Raw genomic sequence first — 24,634 nt, 5'->3', positions numbered from 1 at the left:
CCTGATCACTGAGATTGCTGGTGAGTCCAGATCACCACTGACCTCATATGTTAAAATCTCTGTCAAATACACACATACATACACACTCTCTCTCCCCTTCTCTCCATCTCCCTGGGAACATTCTAAGCTCTTCTTAACTCAGCGCAGGGTAACAGCTGTGGTGAGCCATCAAATGATTGAGACCCCTCATTGCTCATGGGGCCAGGTTAGAGTTAGACCTGGCACAGACTGTGTCCTGGGAGCAAATATTGAGAATCTTGTCCTCGAGAGAGAATCCCATTCCATCTAAACAATTAATCCACAAGGCCATATGGAAGGTGTTGTCCAAGGTTCTAGTCCAAAACAGAAGAGAGAGCTTAGAAGAGTCTTAGAGTAAGGGACATGAAACAGGCACTAGGGAGGAAGCCTGGATGGATTTCTAACCTGGAGTTCAAGGTCCCTGGAATAGTTTATCCATACATTCACTTAATCAACTAATGTGTTTTGAGTACATGTCAAGCAGTGATTTGGACAATAGAGATACCATAGTGAGCCAGACAAGCTTGGTTCCTGCCATCAGGAAACTGGTAACCTTGTGGAAGAGATCCATGTTATAAAAACAGCACTAATGCCTAGCACTAAGCAGCCCTCAGGCTACACCATTCCCTGACCACTCTGTGCAGGAAGTACTGTTCGGACCGCCCGCTTTGACAGATGAGGAAATTGAAAGAACGAATGGCCAAGGGCATCATCTGTAGTCACACAGCTAATGAACAATGGTGGGGGGGTACTTAAATTAGGCAGTTCGGATCCAGAGTTAATCTTTCTAGAGTCAACTCCTTCCCCTCCCCGCACTGGATCAAGTTTTCTTGGTACCTGTTTTCCAAGTCCTTTGTTGTTTTCTTTAAGAGCATGCATCACATTCTGTGATTCTATTTCTGTGTGATTACTTGGTGAGGGAGCATAGCAAAATGGTTGTGTCAGTCAGTTCAGGCTTCGTTATGCTCCAGTAACAGATGACCTCGAAATCCAAGTGGCTTACAATAACAAACATTTCTCGGTCGCGCTACTTGTCCAAGTCTTTGCTGACCTTATCTTCCTTTTGCAGTGCCTTGTCAAAAGCAGCCAATAGTAATGAAGGAGTGCTCTTGATCTAAAGCACAGTCTACCAAGTGACTGCAGGCAACAGTTACGCCAAATGCCTCACCACTGCGTAAAAGAGGTCACCATCTTTCCAGCCTCTGGGGATGGTTCCTCCCTGCCCGCTCTCTGGCCCCAGAGTCAGTGTCCCATATTTTCGAATTTGACAACACCCCTCATCCGGTATCAATTTATCATTCATCTTAGGCTGAGGGTCCCCAAATCGCAGTGACTTACAACAAGAAATGCTTATTTCTTACTCATGCTCTGTGGTCATCATGGTTCAGCTTCAGCTCTGTGTCATCTTGCCTTTTTCTGGGACTGAAGAAGCAGCCCCCATCTGGGACACTGCCAGTCCAGTGGCAGAGAGTAAAAAGCGATGTGGTAGGTCACGTGATGGCTCTTCAAGCTTTTGATTGGGAATGGCACACGTCTCTGCCATTTATATCCCATTGGTTAAAGGCACGTAGCCAAGTCTGACGCTAATGATGCAGGGACATGGAATAGCTCAGTCGGGGGTGGGGGGGAGGACACAGGAGGGGCTTCACAGGACAGAGCAGTGAATCAGCCTGTTCAAGTCGTTGAGGAGCATGCACTGACCGGCACAAGCTGATGCCCAGTTGGCAGACAGCTGTGGTTTGAGGAATGAAGAATGCCAGGGCATTTTCCCAAGGGCACAGGATCTGTCCCATCCTAGCTGTTTGTCAGTGAGCAGACACAGCTATGAAGGGCTCTGAGCAGTGCCTTCCAAAATAGGGACCCAACTGGACCCTGCAGCCAGATAGTTGGTGTCTGATATTTCTTCAAGATTGTGAACTTCCCATTGAACAAGTGAGCCATGTCTGTGCATTCGAGGGGAGGGGGGCATATTATCAACAACAAAAACTGCCACAAATTTGGGCAGCTTCAGCTGAAAACAAAGGGTGGGGGCTATTACAGAAAACCCGGGTGATTCATTGCATAGACTCCAAAGGAGGGTCGACAGGGCCAAGAGCAGGGGAGGCGGGGGGGAGGCAGGAATGGGGGCAGCTCCAGGGGCCTCAGCAGTTAAGAGTTCATGGATCCGCTTGAGCTACACGTCTTAGCTACAGAACTGTCTCATCTCTGTGTCTTTCCTGGGAAGAGACAGCCTTCTTGGCCCCTTGACAGCCCACTCTCACCCATGGGCAGGTGGTGGAGTCACAGAACCCAGACTATTCGGGGCCCACCCCTGGCCGGAGCCATTCTCAGAGAAGGGGTCACTGTTCGACATTATAGGCCAATGCAAGGACACCTGCTCCTGCCTCTTCACAACTGCCTGCCCCAGTCCCTGGCTCTGTACCCTCTTATCTTGTTCTGAAATGTACAGAGAGCAGGAGGAACAGGGGAAGGGCAGCAACAGAACGGGGATGAGCAGCTAAGGCCCAGGCCTAAGCAGTGGGCAGGCACTGCTCCCTAGAGACAGACACAGAAGGCTGCAGAGAGACTACTTAGCCAGCGATCCCAGTCCAGGGCACCTGCTCCTCGTCTCATCCTGGGCCACGCCAATCTTACTTTCCTGTAACCCAGTTTCCTTTCATCTGCAGTTCTCAGCTTCTTCTCCTCTTATACCTACATGATAGATGATATTCAGATACTCAGCCCACTCCCAGGGGCTTCCTAAGGCTGTGTGAACCTCCAGGCTCACTGTCTTTTCATCCACTAGAGAAAGCATACTAGCCTGCAAATGAGTGAGATATTTCTTTATCTTGTTAAAAAAAAAAAAAAAAAAAATCAGACATTCACAAACCAGTAATTCATTATTTAAAAAAGTGACTTGCTTTATATAACTGAGTAAAGCATATACATACATGCCACCTATATTCACCCTGTAGCTAAAGACCACTGTGACTTGATCCTTTTACTTCATTCCCTTTGGTGTTCTTGAAAGGTCTCCTGGGTATTCTGTATTTGTTAATACTCTTAGTTGCAAGTGACAGAGACCCAACTCAAACCAACTTAAATGCAAAAAAGTTTTTCTCTCATGTAACTGACAAGGCCATGTCTGGCTCCAGCTTCAGGCAGGGCTGGATCCAGGGGCAGGAATGAAGCTTGCTGCACTCTTGTCTTCTCTTTTCTTCCTTTCCTTTCCCCTCTCCTTATTCCTCTTCCTCTTCCTCCTCCTCTTCTTTTCTCCCTTCCACCTGCCCTCCCTCCCATTTTGGCTATGGTTCCCTTCATATGTAACTTTAGTCTCTCTCATATTCAAGTGGAAAAGGCTTCCCTGATTTACCTGAGGAAGAAGGCAGCAAGTAGCTCTGGGCCTAGAGCCTTCTAGCATGCTTGCACAAATAGAAAATCTGAGGGAGGACTTTCATTGGTCCAGGCTGGATCGACATGTCCATCCTGGAACCAATCCCTAGGCCAAGGCAATGGGGTAGACTGTGAAACGTGCCTACCGTTATGGCCAGAGTGAAGCAAGATGCTGTTACAAGAAAGCAAATAAAGCTGCCAGCATTAAGAATCCTTGCAGCTGCCTTCTCCAGTTTGTCTCTGGTCTCTCGCTGCTAATTCCCTCCTGCTCAGCCCTCAGTTTCCATGCAGGAAGCCCAGATGGCCCCCGCCCCCTGGCTCTCTCCTGGGACAGAGGAGCTGACAAGGGAAACACTGAGCCCAGGGGACACCCAAGAGCTCAGAATGACACGGGAAGAGAAGACAGAACAAGGTGGGAGATTCGGGTTGCTGCCTGGGTTGGCTGGGTGGCAAACAGCCCCAGACATGGTGGTAGAGAGATGGCTGACACCCATGCTGTGGGTACGAGGCCCAGAATGAAGCACACGAGCTATGAATCTAAGTCAAAATTTCCAAGCCCAGCAATGGTGCCGAGCGGCTGCTGGCCTGGCCGTCCTGCCCAGGTACACAGTGGGAGGCAGAAATCAGGCCTCGCTTAGTCTTTCCTATTCAGTCTTATGCTCAAAGACCGCACCCTGGTCCAAAGCTCACTTTTCTCCCCTGTCCCCCAGACAGGCCTACAGAAGGGGCTGTGTCACCTCTAGCCCCAGCTCGCTTTCCAGGCCCTTTGGATGGTTATGACTCAGAAGACTCTGAGAATTCCTCGGATGTGCTGATAGGTGGAGGGACAGTCCCACCTGAAGTCACAGGATGCTATCAACTCTTCAGCCCTGAGCTGCTTTTCCAGCCTCATCTCCCCACCCCCGGGGGCACTCTCTTTCCCCAAAATGGCAAGATAGTGCCAAGCCTCCGTGCCTTTGTTTGTCCTTTCCCTTCTGACAGCGGTCCCTCATCCTACTCCATTATCTGGCTACACTACTCTCCTCCTAGGCTGTTCTCGAAACTCATCACTCACAGACCAACCCCTGCTCTGACGCTGCTCTCAGCCTGGCTGTGAGGCACATCTCTTCCCTTTTCGGAAGGCTGTCTCCCCACTCGGCTTCCCAGGGGCACCCATGTCTTGCTCCTCTCTGCTCCCCGGTGCCCAGCTCAGGCCACACCCTAGTGGGCATGAAGGAGTGTCTGCTGAATCAAACTGGATCGTCTATTGGCTATGCACTGAGTGCCTGTTACAGACCGCTCCACACACACCTGGCGGGCTCAGGTACTTAGCCTCTCCTGTTCTGTTCCACCAGGGAAATGGGCTCACAGGGGGGAGCTCTGCGCTGGGGCCCTTACTTTCCACACTGGTGCTCCTTCCCAGCTCTGGCAAACAGGAATGTTTATAAATGTTTTCCTTCCCTTAATGTACCTGGTTCTGTGGTTAGTGAACAGAAGATCATTTTGGAAATGACTCCCCTTCACTCCTGATTTAGCATCAGTGCCCTGCGGCCCTCAGCGCTGTAACTGACCTCTATGTCAAGGGGTTAATGACCAGTAACCAAACACTTAAATCAGCCTGCCCTTTCTGCAGAAGGGTCAGCAGCTCATTCTTGGTAACGAGGACAAAGCCCATTTCTAGCACACATTACAGATGTCACAGTCACTACTCTAAATTGAGATTGAATAAAGCAAGCCTCGCTCCTTCTCTGCCCCCACCCCCCTGCACGAGGCAGGCCAGTGGCCTTCCTGCCGTTTCCGGGAATCCTTACGCACAGACCCACTGGCCAGGCCGACTCAGGACGGAGACCAGAGGTGAGGGGGTTGAGGCTGGGCAGCTGGACTGGGAGTCCCTTCCCTACTGGGTCCCCACCTGCCTTGTTCTCACCCTGCAGTCCCTGTGGCCAGGCCCATGGCTAGCAGCTTTACAGGTCTGGAAACTGAGGCTCAGAGTGGCTTCTCAGCCACAAAGTGAGGGCAGGGCTGCCGAGTGGAAACCCAGGTCCACTTGACTCTATCCCACCAGATCAGTGGTCCTCAAATGTTCTCATGCATCTGACTTACCTGGACGGCTTGTTAAAACACAAACTCCTGGGCTCTGTTCAGAGTTTCTGATTCAGCAGGTGTGGGGTTGGGCTCAAAATGTGTACTTCCATCAAGTTCCTAGATGATGCTGGGACCACACTTAGAGAACCGTTCTCCTAAACAGTGGTGCTTCCTAACCCCTAGGCCGCCCTCATCAGAGTCTTACAAACAGTTTCTCTGCAGATGGGGATCCCGCTTGGCCCCAAGATGAGAGGGAGGCTTGGAATCCAGGTGGTCGTAGGTGCTGTCCCAATGTTTCCTCCCTAGGCTGCACAAAATGTCCTTACTACAGCTAGTTTTGAACCTTGGTTGCACATTGAAATCACCTGGAACAGACTCCATACCTAGGCCTCACCTTCTAAGACTAATGTAGACTTTAAAGCTCCCCAGGTGGTTCTACTGTGTGACCAAGGTAAAGAGCACTGCCTTCGCTTGGTTGCATTTAGGAGTGTGTCCCTTTGATCGCTCCATTCTCCCCCACTTTATTTGCTCACAGTTCTTTCTCTTCTTCCAAAACCCAGCACCCATCCCCTCCTCCCAGAAGCCCACCCCATGCAGTGGTCCAGCCCACAGGTTGGCTTTCCCTCCAGTGATCTTTGCCACCCCGCCCCCATTTTGATACTTTGTAATCATGCCATTGTTTGTGGTTTTTGGACCCCTAGACTGTCACTCCCCTGGTGTGTTTCCCCACCCCCACAGAGGACTGGGCTCTGAAAACTTGCTGGGCTGCAAACAAATCCTTGAAGGTATAGATCTCCTGCAAGTACCCAAAGAAATGACCCTGCTCCACCCTGGATCACTTTCCCCACAAAAGCACCCTGCAAATAGAGTTGTTTTCTCCCTGTAGTAGGTTCTAGAGCCTCTTGTTAAAAGTGCCCCACAATGACTCCCCTCCTCCCACCCCCTCAGCACTCAGGCTGAGGAAGGTTTTAGCCAAATACCACCACTGCCACCCCTTCTCCCGATGACAGAGTGTCTCTAAATGTCTCTACCTTACCTCATTTTTCAAGGTCACCCACTCGATAGGCTAGCACTGTTGCTGCCCCATATCCACATGCCCATTGTTTGGAAGAGAGCTGGGACTTCTCTTGCACCTTGGAACCATGTTATTAAGTCATTTAACCAACCCCATTTTGTTCCTGATTTGCCTGGGAGGCCCTCCTCCCTCTCCCCCTGCCTGTCTCAGCCTCTGCTCTGGCGGGGGGCCCTGCCAAGGGCTGGGGGAGACGAGACCATCTGCGGTGCTCGACCCGGGAGTGGGATGAAGGCCCTGAGTTGCCAAGGTCTCAGGCCAGTGACTCAAAGATATTTACCAGTAAGAATTTTTTTAATATATGAAGATAATAAGAGGGCCCACCCTAACTCTAACCTCAAGCAAAGAAATACAGTATCTCGATTTGCCCATGGGACCTAATCATAAGTGGGGGGTGTTATTTTTTTCAGTAATATGAAGAGAAAAGCTCACAGAACCCTATGACTTGTCACTCAGAGCAAGGTCAAAGGTCATGTGGCTTTCCTCTAGACCAGGGCCAACAAACTACAGCCCATGCACAGCCCTTATTTTTGTAAATGAAGCATTATCAGAACACAACCATCCATTTACTGTGTTTAGCTGTGTTCATGCCACGATGGCAGAGTTGAGTTTTCAGACTATATGTCCCTCTGTGCAGGAAAGAGTTAACACAGCAGGCCTGTGCCGTCCTTTGAAAGGCCTGCTTACCATGTTGGCCCTTGACAGGCATCTGGGAACTTGGATATCAGAAGGGTTCCCACCATTCCCAGATGTGTTAAGAGTGGCTCACTCTGCCTGACCAGACTGTACAAACCATATGGTTTATGCTAAACACCTGCTTTGCTCCTGGGAGTCTGGAATGTTGGCATGTACCAGGCAGAGGCTGCCTACATGACCAGCCCTGATAAAAACCCAGCTGAGTCTGTAAGAGCTTTCCCCGTAGGTGACACCCCACCTGTGTTGTCCCAGTTGCTTGCTAGGGGAATTAAGCGCATCCTGTGTGACCACTAGGAGAAGACCCTTGGAACCTGGCACCTGGTTTCCCCCAGACTTTGCCCTATGTGCCTTTTCCCTTTGCTGATAGGACTTGTATCCTTTTGCTATAAGAAATCATAACCGTAAGTACAAATATGGGCAGAGTCTTCTGAGTCCTAATGAATCATCAAATCTGGGAGTAGCCTTAGGGACCGCCCAACATACTGTAAAGCCAAAAATATTTGCTACCTGGCCCTTTAAGGAAAAGTTAGCCAACCTTGCTCTACACAGCCTTAGTCTGGGTGGAAATTATGAGTTACATGCCTCCTATCGCACAGGACTCTCAGCTCCCCAAGGCCTGGCACAGGTCTTTTGCTCTGTATCTTCGGGCCAAGTGCAGTATCTTACATGAAATATATGGAGGGAGGAAGTCAGCAAACCTGCAAATAATGGATTCAAGCCATGTTTTTTTAAACTATGGGTGGTGAAATCAATTTAAAAGTGTATGACCAATGCTTTTCAGGGAAGAATAGAAGAGGAAATATCAGATTGCATTGCATATGGTGAGACTAAGGTTCGTGTCTTGAAAATTTTGTCTGTTATACGTGCAGACCAGCGACTATCCCGGATGATGATGTAAAAGGGCTTTCTTCTTGTCCATTGCAATGGAAAAATCATGTGAAGCCCACTGGATTGTGCTCCCTTTGCCAACTGCCCAGGGAGAAGCCCCCCCGGACCCTCCCCATCTCTCCGGTCTTTACACTTAACCGCGTTCTTGCCCCACCCCGCAGAACGTGTACTACACGAGCAGTCAGCAGATCCACGTGGGCATCCTGAGCCCCACGATCGACGACGACGACAACCGGTGCCTGGTGGACGTCAACAGTCGGCCACGGCTCATCGAGTGCAGTTATGCCAAAGCCAAGAGAATGAAGCTCCACTGGCAGTTCTCTCAGGTAACAGCCCCCGAGCCGCCGGCAAGAGCAACAGGAGTGAAGAGCAGGTGGAAGGTCCACAGGGGCCCCAGAGTGTGGGGGGCAGGGGTCACAGTGACAATAGGGAGGCTGCGACTGGGGGCCAACTCTCGGGATTGACTGGGCACCTACCATGTGCCAGGGCCTTCACGTCCATTATTAGCTGTCTCCTGATGCTGGCTCTAAAGGGGAAATTATTGTTGTTGTTGTTGTTGTTTTACTATCATTTTATTTAATTTGTAGACATAAGGAAACAGGCTCAGAGGGGGAAGTCATCTGCCCAAAGTCACACAGTAAGGAGCAGGCCTGGGATTTAGACTCGGGCCGCTCTGACTTTAAACCCTCGCCTTTCTTCTCCACATATCCTTTCTCCCCAGATGAAGCCCAGTGTCCCAGGTGTAGACAGTGCTGGGGTGTCTCTGGCCTTGTGCCCCGCTCTGCCTTCCTCCCAGGATGGGCTCCCTCTAGGGGAGGAGGCTTCCTCAAAAGACCCTGTGGATGCAGCATTCCTGTGTTAAGTCTCCATCAGTTCTGAGGCCCGTATTTGACTTCCTGTTCTCCATTGGCCCAGTTATAAGATGATGCCCCGTGGGAGACGGCCCACAGTGACCCCACAGAGGCCTCCCAGTCCCCAGGGCATCCACTAAGTTAGAGCTGGTTTCCCCCCATAGGCAGGGACACCCACTGCCCAGGTGGCGCAGAGGAAGTGCTCAGAACAGGAAGTGAGGAACCCATCACGTTCTAAGGCATCGGGGACTGTACGTGGTGGATGCTTCCAGGGAAGTCAGAAAGGGAATGTCCATATTTGTGGGACTGAGTGGCAGGACCCCGACTCAAGCCTCCCAGCAAGCTGCTCCTGCCCTAGGGAGGAAGCTGACAGGTGCTGGAAGAGGCTTCGTAGTTACTGTCCCCGTGGTGGGGGGGGCAGGGAAGAGGGGGCCCTGGCCATCTCTATATTCTACGGGCATGGGGAACCTTTTGCCCGTGACCTGGGTATGTGCAACCAGAGCACTGAGGTCCTAGATGAGTGGTGAAGGTCAATACCGAGTTCAAAACAAGGTCCTAGATTTAGGGGCTAGTTGGAGAACAGGAGCAAGGGCCTGGACGAGAGCCTTGTGATCCCAGGAAAGCAGATGCTAGGGAGCAGCACGGGGAGCCAAATGGGGGCCCTTCTGAGGGCAGGTAGGAGATGTTTGCTGTTGCTTGGAGTCCTGGCTGGGCCCCCAGTGCTGCGCCAGGCCAGTGACTCCCGCCCTGCTCCTTCCTGTTTACATGACCTTCGCCGCATGTTGTAAACTATAAAGAGCAATAGCCAGCCTTCATAGAGTGCTAAGTGCCAGACTTTGTAAGCCCGGGGCACAGAGCAGCTCAGTTAGCCCTCACAACGGCTGCCAGATACCGTCACCCCGGCGTTCCGCACAAAGCTGTTAAATACCATGCCCAGCGTGGTCCTGGCGGTGACTGTCCACACATTGTTTCAAACTCTCTTTTACTTCCAGTTGGGGCCTGTTGGTAGCGACACCTGGAAGAAGGTCAGGGTCAGGGCTGAGGTTTGAGAATACGGGGCACAGCTTCCTCGCGCCTCCCTCCCTCTTGCTGAAGTCCCTGTTCTCACCCCAGACTCTGCCTCTGTCACGCCCCCTGTCAGCTGTGTAGCCCTGAGGGACACGGGGCGGGGCTACATTTCCCCCCTGGCCTCCTTTACGTGGAGAGGCCGAGAGAGGGCCAGAGGTGGGTCAGGGAGGAAGGCCAGAGGCGTGCTCCGTGCTCTCCAAAGCAGCTCAGGCTAGATGCAACATTGGCCTGCAGCCTGGAGGCAACAGAGAGGAAGGGACACATGGGCCGCATGGAGGTGAGTGGGGCTGACTTTGCTGGGGTGAAACGGAGATCGTCCCCTCCAGAGGCTCTGTGCAGGGGCTCCCATCAGGCTGCCCTCTGCTGCCTTCAGCCAGGCCTGCGGGGCCCATGAGCTCAGCTTCCCCACTGGGAACTGGGAAGGAAGCCGCACAGGAAGGTGGTGGGTGCGGAGCCAGAGCAGGGCGGCTGGCTTTTCAGAAGAGACAGTACTTCACCTTGAAGAATGTGTAGGAGCTTGCTCCATATGAAAACCGGGAAGGGCATTCCAGTGAGAGGGAACAGCGTGCGCAAAGGCTGTGGAGCCGCCAACCCTGGCTATGTTCAGGGAGCTGTGGAGAGTCAGGCGTGGCCGGGTCCTGGAGGGCACGGGGTGGGGGTGTGGTGGCTGCCGATGGGCCTGGAAGAGCAGCTGGGCCAGGTTGTGGACACCATGGGCCTAGAGTTGGGCCTGTGGGAGTGAAAATGTACAGCTGGGGACTGGCCTGTTTAGGTCTGGGCTTTGGAATGCTCCTGTGGCAGAGACTGTGGAGCTGAATGGGAAGGGGGAGATTCTAGAAGGGGAAGAGAGGCAGGAAGAAGAGCTAGCAGGAGGCTGAAATGCAGTGTGAACATTTAGCCGTTCCCTCCTCCCTCTCCTCCAAGAGTGACCTCGGGGTCCTTAGGGCCCTGCCTGGCCACCGAGATCTCTCAGGGCAAGGTCTAAGGCTGCCCCTCGGAGCCCAGCTTCTGGCGGTGTGGCTAGGAGGCCTCTAATGGACAAGCATGCCACTTCACCTGGCCAGGAGAAGGAGTAGGAGCTTCGGGCAGTTCTGGAATAGCCCCTGGAGGGCGGGGCGCAGCCAGGCAGGCACCTGACGCTCAGGGGACTCTGTGTCACCGGGGTATGTGTGCTCTTGAACTGAAGTGAGCTCCCTGGCCCTTTTGCAAGCCTTGTTCCTCCGAGGAGCTCCGGAATCACCAGGGAAACAGAGCTCAGTAGAGCCTCAGCCCCACTGCGTCCAGCCTTGTGAAGTGCGGTGTTAATAAGCCAAAGCAGCTCCATCTCCAAGACGGCAAAACGAGATGAAATCCACCTGGCCAAGATCACACAGCCTGAGCTGGAGTTCAAATAGGCTGGTTGCATCCGAACCACGCCCGGGCACGTTGCCCTTTCTTCCAACCCTCCCAGACGGACATGCCCGGAGGTCTCAGGCTGAGGTGACTCATCTCTCTCCAGATCCAGGGCCTTGGTGCCCCTGCCTGGCCCTCATCTCCTCTGTCCATCCCTGACTGGGGCAGAGAAAGGAACATACCCCTAAAATAGACGTCCTCGAGGCAAAGACACCCCCAAATCCAGCACTTTCCTTTCCTCATCTGAGTGCATGGCCTTGAACGGGCAGCCCCACGTGACTCCTACTTGAAAGGACATAGTGACCAACAAAGCAGGCAGTGTTTTGGATGCGGAACCCTGGAGCCTGAGCAGTTTTCAGCCACTTACACATATATCCAGTTAAACTCCCAGGGTGCTTTGGCAGTCACATCTTTGATCCTTCTCCCAAGAAGAACTGTTTGGAAACCATATTTTTTAAATCCTTAATTTGCAAACCCAGAGCAGCCCTCTCACTTGATATTTAAGATTAATGTATGTGGAATTTTTGTTTAATGCAAAATAATTGATATTTCTCAAGCAACCTGGATTCTGTCCGCAAGCCCTCATTTGTTAGGAACTACTGTTGACAAGGCCAGAGGATGCTGGAAGCCTCTTACATGATTAAATCATGTGCTTGGGCTAATTCTCTTGCAACAGGTTTTAATCTTTGCAAATTACATAGAGATCCTACCAAGGAGAATGATCTGGTGCAGAAGTTGGGCTGAAGGAAACTTTTACTGGTGCATCTCAAATCTCTTTTCCGGTTTCACATTCTGCATTATTTACTCTCCTGAGGGCTGCATTTAAACTCCACAGACACTCAGGCTGAATTAATTTCAGAATAATCTAGTGCAATTCTCCCAGGTTCTCCCACAAAGAAGATAGGCATTTGCATATCTTAGTGTTCCATCTCATACCCTGATTTTCTGTTTAACAAATAAAATGCCTTTCTTCTATCCCCTGCAAGCTCTTCTGAATTTCTGATGCTCGGGATGAATCAGGACAGTGTTAGATACTGACACTGAGCAACCACACTTGATGAAAACATCTCTTGGCAATGCTGATGTACAGGGCTCTGATGAGCCATTTTCTGATGATGAACATTCTTTCCTTCAGTCATTCATCAAACATTTATCGAGCACGGGGGTTGGGCAGGAGGGATGCAGACATGAAACAGACACGGCCTCTGCCCTGGAGGAGCATATAAACATGAAACAAAGTGGATGATGAGACCAGAAATGAGGGAGGTATGGTGTGCCGGGACCCCAGCATGAGGGGCTCAGGAATGGCTTCACATTCAAGGCTTGTTTGATTCAGATCTTGAAAGTTGTAGGACAGTTCCCAGGTGTAAAGAGGGAGAACATCCCATGCAGAGGCTCAGCCTGGGCAAAGGCAATTAAATACAGACCATGTTTGAGGAACAGAAGCCCAGTGTTGGTTCGGGGGAACTTAGAATTTCCAAAGGAGCACGAGAGAGACCAGACATAAGTGTCAGTTTGGGTGCAGATAATGGTGATCATTGAAACCCATGCCAACAAATTGGACTTCACCTTAAAAACAAAGGGAGGAAGCAGGAGAAGTTTTAAGCAGGGAATGGCCATAATGGAGTCTGAATCCCTCTGGTAGTGGAGTGTAGGGTGGACTGAGACAAAAGAGACAGGGAAGCAAGTTGGGTGGGGCTGTCCCAGCATTCCCATGAGAGATGGGGCAGACTTGGTTGCTCGGGGGGCATGGATCAAGACAGCTGTTGGGGGGGACTTTGAGACATTGCTGCAGTTTGTTGGAAGTAGTGATGCATGAAATGCAAGGAGTTGTGAGGGGGGATTATTAATCCAGAACCACCCTAGGCTCTGGGTTTGAAGAACAGTTGGTGGGCAGCCAGCATTGTCCCTCTCAAGCCACACACTGTGTCTAGATGTCCAACATTTCCCACATCAACACATGATGAAATTTCATGAACACCAGAAGTCGTTGTATCGCCTTCTGCGATTTCTCTAGCTTGTGATTCCTCCTGGTATAAAGAATGTCCTAAACTGACAACTATAAATTATAGGACTTTCAGTCTTCTGAGAGTATCCTACATACTGAGATTTGGAGGATTCTGGGATTTGGTGATGAAGTGTCCCCTCCCCAATGGAAGGGGAGGGAGTAAGCAGATAGCAGGTCACTGCAGAGAACTTTGTGGCAGGACACCTGCCAAGCAACACAAGGGACTGCTTCTCCATGGTAATGAGGTGCCGCCCTTCCCCCACTACTGTTCCTTTGAATAGTGATGCAGATGCTGGAGCCCTCTCTTCAAGATGTTCCCAACGGGATTCTTGCCATAGGAAGGCTGTTATGATGTGTATCTTCTAAGGTCCAACCTCCTTCAATTCTACCTATTTGAATGCATGGTTGAAGGAATGCAGACTGTTGGACCAGGAAGACCAGGAGCACCTTAGCTCTGCCTTCTAACAGCTAAAGGGCTGCCCTATGCACAGGAAAGCAGTCTTGTCCTGTTGGTTCTGATGGGGGGACTAGCGAATCCAGGACAATTGATAGAGCAGCTTTCTCGTAGCCAGACTTGTCCAGATATGAAGTTGGCAGCTTGGGGTGGGCTCCAGGGATCACACAGCGGGCCATCTAAGGCTCTACAGCTCTAACTGGATTTAGACTGGATGGCTTTAAGGGCTTGCCAACCCCGGAATTCTGTAATGCTAAGCTGAAACTAGACAGTAAGCCCTGAGGAGCACTTTCCCACCTAGAAGCTGCTCTGGGCCCACCTCAGTAAAAGGCCCCGCAAGTTCAAAAATGAGCCGAACTCCTCGTATGAGGACCATCTTTATCCTACTCTCTGCAATTGGTTTTCCATTATTTCCATGTCCCTCTCTTCCATCAACCACGACACCAGAGGGCAGGGCTGTCTTATAAGTCCAGGGTCTCCAGCACCTAACAGAGAGCTGAGACAGAGGAGCACCCCACAAAGTGCTGTTAATTGAATGAAGGATTTCTTTCAAAAAAAATTCACAAAGAACGCTGTGAATTGTGTAAGACTGATGAATCACAGACCTGTACCTCTGAAACAAATAATACATTATATGTTAAAATAAAAAAAAAGAAGATAGTAGGAAGGGAAAAATGAAGGAGGGGGAATCAGAGGGGGAGACGAACCATGAGAGACAATGGACTCGGAGAAACAAACTGAGGGTTCTAGAGGGGAAGGGGGGGTGGGAGGATAGGTTAGCCTGGTGATGGGTATTAAGGAGGGCACGTATTGAATGGAACACTGGGTGTTATACGCAAACAATAAATCATGGAACACTACATCAAAAACTAATGATGTAATGTATGATGACTAACATAACATAAAATAAAATTTTAAAAAAATTCACAAATATAAACCAAAGGCCTCCTGCGTACCAGGTTTTGAGGCAGGTCTGTGGGAAAAACCCCAAGATGGACAAAATTTTACCAATGAGGACTCTCCTCGCAGACATGTGTGCACACTGAAAAAGCACATTGCAACCTAATATTCAAAGGGCCCTGCGTAGTGGGGGAAATCCCTAGTTCCTACAAAGAACACTGTTAGCTGGAGGTGCGTCCCAACTGCAAAACACAGACATGTGTTAAGTGGGGCACTCAAAATGATAGAATAAATATGTACTGCTTCCTATAACTTCAGATTTGAAGGAGGGAGGTAGAAACGTATGCATACTGTGTGGAGTGGAGGACAAATTGGTGTGAATATTTTTTAAAACAGGAGGCTTTGATGAAATGCCAGCATATTCAGACTGTATTGCATGCTGCTCCCAGACTGGCGGGGCGGGGGGGGAGGAGGGTGCACCATCACACCCCCTGGCTGTTGGGTTCTTTGGGGGAAATGCCAGCAAGACCCCTCTGGGAGGCCAAGTGCACATAGATCAGCATTCCCATGGTCGGCTGTTCCCACATCTGAGCCCCTGTGCTCACCTCACTCTCTGAGAAGCATTTATGCATTTTCCAAATGAGGAACATCAAGGATAACAACAGAGATGTCCATTGATGCTAGGAGAGAAGAAATTTTCAAGAGTATGAGGAGACTGCCCGGAAGAGAGCCGAGAGCAGAGCCAACCCTGCCTGTCCAGGATAACTGGCTCTGATTTGTGGGGTCTAATTTGATAATCTGATGCAAGATGAGTAACCCACTCAAAAAAGAACCTATTTGCAGAGCACGTTTCCCAGGGAGCACGGCTAATTCTGCCAAAGACTTTCTCCACACGCAAGGAGGAGGAGTCCTTGACTTTCTCCCGCTCCGATCCCTAGTTGCTGTCAAGAAGTCCGACTTCAAGAACCTTTTGTACTGAAAAGAAAAGACTATAATCGGGTATTTCGTTATGGCTCCAGAATAAAACACCTTTTCATTTCCATGTCATATGAAGGAGCGAATGTGGAATTGTCCAGTTCTGATGGACTGACAAAGCCTTGTGTGGGCCCTGGAAGTTCATGATTCTCAGTTTATGGCAGCCAGCACACCCCCCTTCCTCCTGCTCATCCCACAGAGATCAGGAGCCAAGAGCAGGTGGTAGGGCTCAGGTCCCCACTATTCAGACCTGAGTAAGATTTTTAAATTCATTATCCAACATGTATATGGTGCTTTCTAGGGACCAGATAATATCGTAACTGCTTTATAAATATTACATAACTCCCCACAACCATGCTAGTGGGTACTTTAATTATTCTCCTTTTACATATGAGGAAACTGAGGCACAGAGAGATTAAGTCATTTGTCCAAGGACAAATCTAGGAATTCTGCCTCTGGGAGCCATGCTTTAAACCACCATCCCATGGTGCCTTTGTCTTGCCTCTAGAAAACCAGTGGAGGGCTGCAATGGGCATTTGGGGCTGGAGTTTCCCTGCCAAGCCAGTCACTGGTGTGTGTGAACTGCCTGGATTCCTGCCTCCTCAGCGAGCTCCCTCCAGCCACCCTGCTATCTCCATAACCCCCCTTCACCTTTTTTTTTGGTACTTGACATTGCCATTACCCCATCTTCGGTCCAGTGGACCTTCACAGCAAATCCCAGGCAGACTCTCACTCAGGCACTGGTGAGTCTCCTTTAAGAAAAATAGATGCCAAAGCACTTATTGAATAAATATAGTGTTGAATATTCATAATACAGAAAGACCACTTTCCTCTACAAAAAGACTTAATCTCAGAGTTTTTTAACTAGTGCTAACATCCCACCCATGCTTTGAAGTCTTTGATTACTAATCATTAACTACTTAACCTGAAAACTCCCAAGCCCACTGCGCTTAAAGCCAAAGACCCACCGGGCCACTTGCCTGTGGAAAATTAATTGGAAAGGATAGTGGAACAGGAGCTCTGAAATAAGCAGAGAAGACTGCGGAATACTGGAGTCTGTCCACACAACCTCCTCTGAACACCTTGGTGGTAAACCTGAGAGCAGCCTGAGCTCAGCCCAGATGCTCCTCAGGTCAGGAGTGCGAACGACAAGCCAGGCCCAATCCTTCTCTGACAGAGGGTGACAGCTGGTTTGGGGTCCCTGAACTGGCATTGCCAGCAGCTGCAGCACCTGGGAACTTAAAAAGGCCCATCTCGGGGTCCCATGGCAGAGCCAGAAGTGATCCGTAGTAAGTAAGCCCTCCAGGGACTCCGTCTAATCTGTTTACCCAGGCTACACCCCAGGAGGAGCGGGGCAAGTTAGGAAACCTCTAGCTGCCCCAGGCACATAGTTGGGGAAACTGAGGCAGAGAGGGGGTGCCTGTCTGCAGGATCTGGGCTCAGCTCCCCGGTGCCTCAGCCTAAGGGGCTCCTGGACCACGGCTCCCCAGGCCCCACTGTGCACATTGTCAGTGCTCCATGGCAAGACACAAATCCAGAGGCAAGGCTGGGAGCAGAGTCCCACATTCTTTGCTTCCACCCACACGCCTCTCGTGGCCTTCCTAGTGACTACTCCAGAGAGGCCCAGAAGGAGAAGAACTAGGCTGGGGGCTGGGAACCCACCTCTAGGAATTATTATTAGCCTCCTTAATTCTATACATTCAGCTTTTGATTTTTTTAATGCTGTTTCCATATTTAATTTGGTTTCCATTCCAATTAAGCTCTCTGTGTGCTGGAGCATCTCTCCTGCCAGGTTTAATTGCCCTTATTTAAATTCTTTAATTAAAAGTATTGTGTGTTTCCAGATCCTGTAGTTGTATGTATTACACAAATAATTTAGATGACTGGACTGGTAAACTGAGAGCCTGTGCCCTCCATGGAGGGCGGGGCCGGCCCCTCAGAGCGGGGGGTCTGGCCCAGGGGCTGCTGATGGGGCCCCAGCTGTGAGGACCAGAGCCTGCACAGGGCCTCCCTGCTTCCTTCCTTCCTGCAACCCTCCACGCTCCACACGGCGGCCAGAGTGGCCCACCTAACACATCAGTCCGACCCTGCAGTGGCTGGCCCTTGCACCAGATTAAAAGCCAAAGTCCATTCAGTGGCTGTGAGTCCCCACACAACCTGCCCCTTCCTGGAGGACCTCTCGGGCCTCATCTCTTTCTCCCACCCCATGCCCGAGCTACACCCCGGCCTCCGTGCCATTTGCTGACCTCACCAGGCCTCTGCAGCTGTGGGAGCCTTGCTCTGGGGCACAGGGTCTGTCCTCTCCTCCTTCGTGCCTTCACTCAGCCCTCCCCTTCCCGGTGAGGATCATCCTGACCACTGTTACGGCTGCCGCCTGCTCACCACCACTCCCCAACTCCCTTTCCCAGTTGTGTGAGGCCATGCGGGCTGCTAGAACACAAAGGCCATAAACCGAGAGGCTTAAACGACAAACATTTATTCCTCATCGTTCTGAAGCCTGGGGGGTCCAAGATCAAGGTGGCAGTGGGTAGTGTGTGCTGAGACCCCCTCTTCCTGGTCTGCACGTGTGCACCTTTCCACCCTGTCCTCACACGCCAGAGGGAGACATCATCTCTCATGTGTCTCTTCTTATAAGGGCACTAATCTAATTCACGAGGGCTCCACCCTCATGACCAAATGACCTCCCAAAGGCCCCACCTCCAAATATCATCACACTGAGGATTAGGGCTTCAACATGGGAATTTTAAGGACTCACATTCAGCCCAGAGCACTGCCTACATTTTTTGCTTTCTAACACGCCAGAGAATTGACTTTTTGCTCCCCTTTCTGGAATATCGTCTCTGTGAAGACAAAGATCTTTTCCTGCTTAGTCACTCATGTATCTCCATGACCTGGAACTGTTCCTGGCACACAGTTGGCTCTCATTAAATCTCAGATGGATGGATAAATCATGTATCTGCAAAGAGCCCTCAAAGGAACTAGCCCCCCAGAGCCCCTGAAGCCCATCAAAAATGACCTTCCTCCACCCCAGGCACTGAGCGGTCGAGACCGCTACTTTGAGACGGGCACGGGGTGGGAGAAATGGTGTGGTGGGCCTGGCCATGCATCGTAGGGACAAGCAGTGAATGGGGCTGCCAGCCTGGTTCCACCACCTACTTGACCGTGTGACCCTCGGCCTGTGTCCCAACCTTTCTGAGCCCCCGTCTCCAATTCTGTGAAGTGGGGATAAGTGCCATCTGCAGCTGTCAGGGTTCTCCTGAGGAATACGTGAGATTGGGCATGTAGGGCATCTGACCCGGCGCACGGTACCTGGGAAATAAGGGCCGACTCTTATCAGCTCCATCTCCAGGCAGAGCCCGCAGTCAGAGCTGCAGGTAACGCCACCAGGCTGCTCCCGAGGGTGCTAAGCTCACCAGGAAGGGATCGAACGGAGGAAAGGAAGGCTCCCTTGCAACTCTGGTGAAGGGAATGGGCCCAGAGAGCGGGCGAGAGCCCGGAGGTTATTGAGTGAGGCAGGTTGAGGGCCGAGAAGGAAGACAGGAGGGAGGCAGCACCCAAAGTGGCCTGCCTCCTCTTCCCACAGCCTGGACGTGTTCCCAAGACACATTCCAGGGCTGCTCAGTGAGTCCTCCGAGCAGGCCTTCCTCTTCTGCTCTAGAAGATTCTCCTCTTGGAGCCTCTAGGGAGGGAGCTCGCCTTGACCGCATACTTCACCCTCCCTGACAGGCCCAGACACTCTCATCACTGAGGCCGCATCTCCTTCACAGCTCTTGGCCTCGCTCTATTTCTTCCACATCCTGCCCAGAGGCCACATGGGCTGTTTCTGCCCCAGGGTCACCACACTGCCTGTCTCCAGGGTCCTGAGGGCCAGGATAGGGCCTGGGAAATGTCACAGTTGAGTCTCTGAAGGAACACTTTCCTTCTCAGAGATCTCCCTCTCTCTCAGGCTTGGCAAGGTGCCCTGTGGAAGGTGTAGAATGTGCCCGACTCGTGGCAGGAAAGGAGAGGCTGCGGCCTTCTCTGTTTTGGACAGGCTTCTCCAGGTTCAGTGATCTGGGGGTGGCCGAAGCAGCCCGGCCCCTGAGGAAACGCTGAGAAGTCAGGCCTGAGCAGAGCGAGTAGGCACTGGGTCTGGCCCCCATCCTGCCTGTCGTGCACTTTTCCAGAGCCCCCATCTGATACCTTGAGCAGCCTTACATCCTCTTGTTGTTTTAGAGCTGATGAAAGGGTTTCCCATGACTCCTTCCGCTCGTCCTCCGGTAATCAGGACAGAAATGATCATCTGGTCCTAGACACTATGGAACCAGGGGGTGGAACGGCTCACCCACGGCCACCCGCTGACGAGCAGGAAAGAAGCATTGCTGGTCAGCACCCGCCCTGCCCATCTCCCCGCCAGGAGGGCCGGCAGGCCTTGTGAATTAGAGCCGGGCTGGTCTCACCCGCGCCCTGCCTCAGCTCCACTCCTAGCAACGTGGGCTGAGGCACACTGCCGGCTGGTGGGGATGTCAGCGGGCCAGGGGGCCGGCCACACATGTGCCAAGGACGCAGCAGTGACGTCACCCAACCCAGGAGTGGGCAGCAGACATGCTCAGGCCAGAGGAATGGAAACCATAGAAACCTGGGCCAGGCAGAGCGATGGGCTGGCAATGTCACAAGGGATGTACCTGGGTCCAGAGGTCCAACTTTTGAGGGACAAGATGGGGACCCACAGTTTCCAAGGGACAACTTGGGACTGTCATCCCATCGTTATCCCAGGAGTATGGTGTGGCCGCCAAAAGTGCCGATTCGTTGGCTATGTTGAAGGAGCCTATCGTCCTGTGGAAATGAGCTGGTGGCCCTCTGCTTGGCAGTCAGAATAACTGGAGTTGGTCCAAAGGAGGGCAGCCAGGATGGAGAAATTATACAAAATTGTTCCACACGGAACTGGGTCAGTTTAACCTAGAAAAGCACAGAACTCAGAGGACATGGGCCTCGCCTTCCCTTATTGGGAGGGAAAGGGTGGAGAAGCAGGAGCAGACCCAAGTGTGGGAACCTCAGGGGACAGTCTGGGACACCTTGCTGGATGCCCCCAAGACAAGGATTTTAGTTCAGTGGGAGAGGAGAACGCTCCTGGGCAGAGCAGCTTGGGAAAGAAAGCGCTGATTCAGGAGGGTTGCGTGTGTCATCCCTAGAGGAAGCCAAGCAGAGCCAGAGGCCCCGGGCTGAAGCAGAGGCCATTCAGGTTGCCGATGAGAGCAGGAGGGTCGGCCTTCAGAGCCTCTTTCACTTGGGGACTCCAGGGTCCTTTCTGAGCCCCTGTCGGACGGCCTCTCGTTCCTCCGCCCCTGCAAGGCCTCTGCCTGCGGGTGTCTCTCGGGCTGAGCCTGTGGTCCCCAGATGAGCTCGCTGTTTGTGTTTCCCCTTTGCTCTGTTGTCTGTCTGCTCTTGGGCGCAGTGAGTGACTGCTGGCCTTGGGACACAGCAGGAAAGACCTGCTTTCTTCCCTTGAATACTCTGAAAGAGATTTGCTGGGCCATCTCCCACACGCTGGAAATTGGGATTTCCCTTCCTCCTCCCCGACATACATACAGACACACTCCTGCTCCCCTTTGCCATCCAGCTTCTCACCACCTGCTTCCCTCACCCACTGGTCAAGTCCCTGCTGAGGGAGCTACATCTTTTAAAATTTTTTTTAATTGAAAAATAACACACATACATAAAAAACACACACAAATATAAATGTTCAGCTCAGTGATTTAAAACAAAGCAAACACCTATGTTGCTGGCAGCCAGGTCGGGAAGGAGTGCACCACCAGCACCCCAGAACCCCCTCTCTGGCCTCCTCTCCCTCATTTTCCCACTCCCCCCTCCCCAGAGATCACCCCCATCCTGGCTCTAACACTGGTCCTACGTTGCCTGTTTGGCGAGTGTCTGTCAGTGGAATTCTGTGTGTATTCTCTGCCTGGCCTCTGGTGCCAACATGCTTATCTGTTAGGTTCATTCATACTGAGCGGAGCTCTATCTGTGTATTTCCGAGGCTGTGCATTATTCCAGCATGTGACTAACCCCAGGTTATTGACCCATTCTACTACTGATGGACGTCTGGGTTCGCGTCCGGGCTGGAGCTTTTACAAACCATGTTTCAGAAGCACTCAGGTGCTTGTCTCTGGTGCACACGTTTCTGCTAGATACACACCCGGGCGTGGCAGTGTGGGCTCTCGGGGATATGTGTGTCCGGCCACAGTAATTTCTGTCAGCTTCTGAGCTCACTGTGAGAACTGAGTCTCACTGTTCTCTTGACACATGTCATTTGGCACCACGGGGACAGTGGGAGCAGACTGGGGATGCCCCCTTACAGTAGAAGTGTGCAGGCTCCGTCTCTCCCAGCATGCTGTTCACTGGGGCGGGCGTGGGCCGCGGTCATAAGAGGCAGGGGCCTCCCTCTCCCTGCTGCCAGGCCTGCTCGGGGCCACTCCAGAGTGAGACAGCTGGCACCACACCCCTGTCCTATGACCCATCCCCTCTCACCTCTGCCGGTCGTGACAGCCAACATTTACCGATCATCTGTTAGGCACCGGGCTTTTTGCTGGATGTTGAGGGCACAGAAATGGCTAAGACCTAGAGCTGTCAGTGTAGAGCGGGGGAAAGACCAGGAAACAAGTCATTCCGCCGGCAGTCCGTGGTGCCGGGTGGAGCAAGCCCGGGGTGAAGAGCACCTCGCCGACTGCGCGGACTGGAGGAGAGGAGGTGGAGGTGGGGGTGAGGTGGGAGGTGAGAAGGCTTCTGGAGGAGATGGAGCGGGAGCTGAGCCTTGAAACATGACTGTGGCTTGGCCTGACCTCGACCCCCACCACAGGACACAGCTCGCTCAATACCAGGGACCCTGATGTAACGCAAGGAGATTTAGACAACCACGAGGAGTTTGGTACGGCCGCGTGAAAGTTGTGGGAGCTGAGGGAGGAGATGAGGCCATAAAGGCCTTCAGGGCCGCACTTGGACGTGAGCTCTGTCCTCTAGGCCAAATGTGCATTTTAGAGAGATCGCTCTTCCCTGCGTCTGGAAGTCAGAGGGGGATCAGCGAGGAGGCTGATGCAGATGTCCAAGTGAGAGAAGATTAGTGGCCTGACCCGGGTAGGTGTGATGTGAGAGCCATAAGGACCCCAGCCCATGGTTGTGGGAACAGGCCCTGGCCCCTAGGCTGGGAGCTATAGGAGCAAACCAGCCTGCCACACCCCAGCCCAGCAGACGGAAGTCAGGCTAGGGTGTCTCCATCCCAACAAAGATCTAGGACCCTGTGAAGCAAACTGACGCACACATTCAGTCTTAGGGAGGAGACGGACGTACCAGAGGAGGGGAGCCTGGGGCTACATGGGAAAGCTGGCCCCTCACCCCTCCTGGAGCCTCTCTGGTTCCCGGGCATCCAGACGCACTGATAATCCTGCCCCCCCAACCTCTGGGCCCGAGGTCCCCCACATCTCCCCACGTTGCCTCTCTTCCCTCTGACTGCCCTCTCCGCCCTGGCTCCTAGGGAGGCCCCATCCAGAACCGCAAGTCCAAGCGCTGCCTGGAGCTGCAGGAGAACAGCGACTCGGAGTTTGGCTTCCAGCTGGTGTTACAGAGGTGCTCGGGCCAGCACTGGAGCATCACCAACGTCCTGAGGAGCCTGGCGTCCTGACCCCGCCGGGAGCCGCCCCCGCCCGTCCCTTTGCTACTGTGTAGCACCTGCTGCCTGCTGTCCGTGTGGGGTTGTTTGGAGTCGGGGGGAACCGGCTTAGTGGGAGCCCCCCCCAAAAAGAGCTTTTTATTTCCTATGCGATTTTCATGGAGTTTATAGAAAGGTGCCGAATGATGGGTGATGGTGTAATATCATAAACTATTTTGCAACTGTAAATAGGGGACAAATGGAAAATATTTATAACTGACAATAAAACACTATTGATTAAGAAAAGGGTTTCTGCGGTCACTTGGGGCTCAGTGCAGATTCCTGCCTGGTTCCTCGGAACTTGGAGTTCGTGTCCCTGTTTGCTCTTCCTGCTCCTCGTCCTCAAGAAAGGAGGCTCAAAGAAGTCCCCGCCAACAGTGGGAGCTTGTGCAAACCGCCAGCTTTCTCCCTTAGGCCCAGGGTGCCAAGAAGGGCACTCTGACCTTCCAGGTTCCTTCTGCCTCCGCCACAGCACCTGCATCCTCTGGAGAAAGCATCCCCGGAGAGGGTGGTGTTGCTTGCTGGCCACGGGACCATCCGCTGCAGGGCTTCAGGCTTCAAGCTGCGCTGCCCTCCCCTGACGTCACCTCTCTCACCTCCCAGCGCGGTCCCCTGCTCAGGCCCCCAGCGATGACCCTCACCCACAGACGCCCCCAGCCAGTGGCTCCTTCCAGGAGTCACCGTATATTTGTTTCCGGGGGCTGTCCTATCAAAGGGCCACAGACTGGGTGGCTTTGACAACAGAAATTCATTCTGTCCTGGTTCTGGAGCCTGGGAGTCCAGAGTCAAGGCAAGGACGGAGTTGGGTCCTTCCGAGTGCCGTGAGAGAGCACCTGGTTGAGGTCTCTTTCCTGGCTTCTGGCGGCCTCAGAGGTTCCTCGGCTGCAGGTGGCCATGTGCCTCCTGTGTCTTCATGTCTTCTTCCCTTCGTGTGTGTCTGCCTCATGGTCCACATTTCCTGTTTTTATAAGGACACCAGTTATCCTGGAGGATAACTGGGCCCACCGTTGTGACCTCATTTAACTGGATCACCTTTGTAAAGACTATGTTTCCAAATCGGGTCACATTCTGAGGCACTGAGCGGTGAGGACTTCTGAGCTTTTGGGGGGACACAGTTGAACCCATAACACATGGCTTATTCAGTTATGGCCCCAAGTCATCCCTCTGGGCCCAGCCTCAGGAGACCAGTGACCCT

The 24,634-nt window shown here is 52.3% G+C and overlaps 1 protein-coding gene across 2 annotated transcripts in view; it reads left to right on the top strand.

The window, feature by feature from the left end:
* GALNT18 (polypeptide N-acetylgalactosaminyltransferase 18) overlaps positions 1 to 23,702 on the top strand; it is a 349,523-nt gene extending 325,821 nt beyond the window's left edge. Inside the window, exons 9-10 of one of the 2 annotated variants that reach the window (XM_064577098.1) lie at positions 8,272 to 8,436; positions 23,266 to 23,702. In XM_064577098.1, the coding sequence (XP_064433168.1) occupies positions 8,272 to 8,436; positions 23,266 to 23,412 (312 nt within the window). In that variant the 3' untranslated portion in view covers positions 23,413 to 23,702. The remainder of the gene's footprint in view (positions 1 to 8,271; positions 8,437 to 23,265) is intronic. The other variant, XM_045894132.3, reaches the window with a different exon arrangement.
* Positions 23,703 to 24,634: the final 932 nt, after the last annotated feature.

This window comes from Mirounga angustirostris, unplaced genomic scaffold (assembly GCF_029215605.1).
Source record: "Mirounga angustirostris isolate CCGP_5_RB_7025 unplaced genomic scaffold, mMirAng1.0.hap1 SCAF_13, whole genome shotgun sequence".
Classification (NCBI taxonomy): Eukaryota; Metazoa; Chordata; class Mammalia; order Carnivora; family Phocidae; genus Mirounga; species Mirounga angustirostris.
Note: the sequence above shows the minus strand (reverse complement) of the source record. Positions and strands in the feature narration are given on the sequence as shown.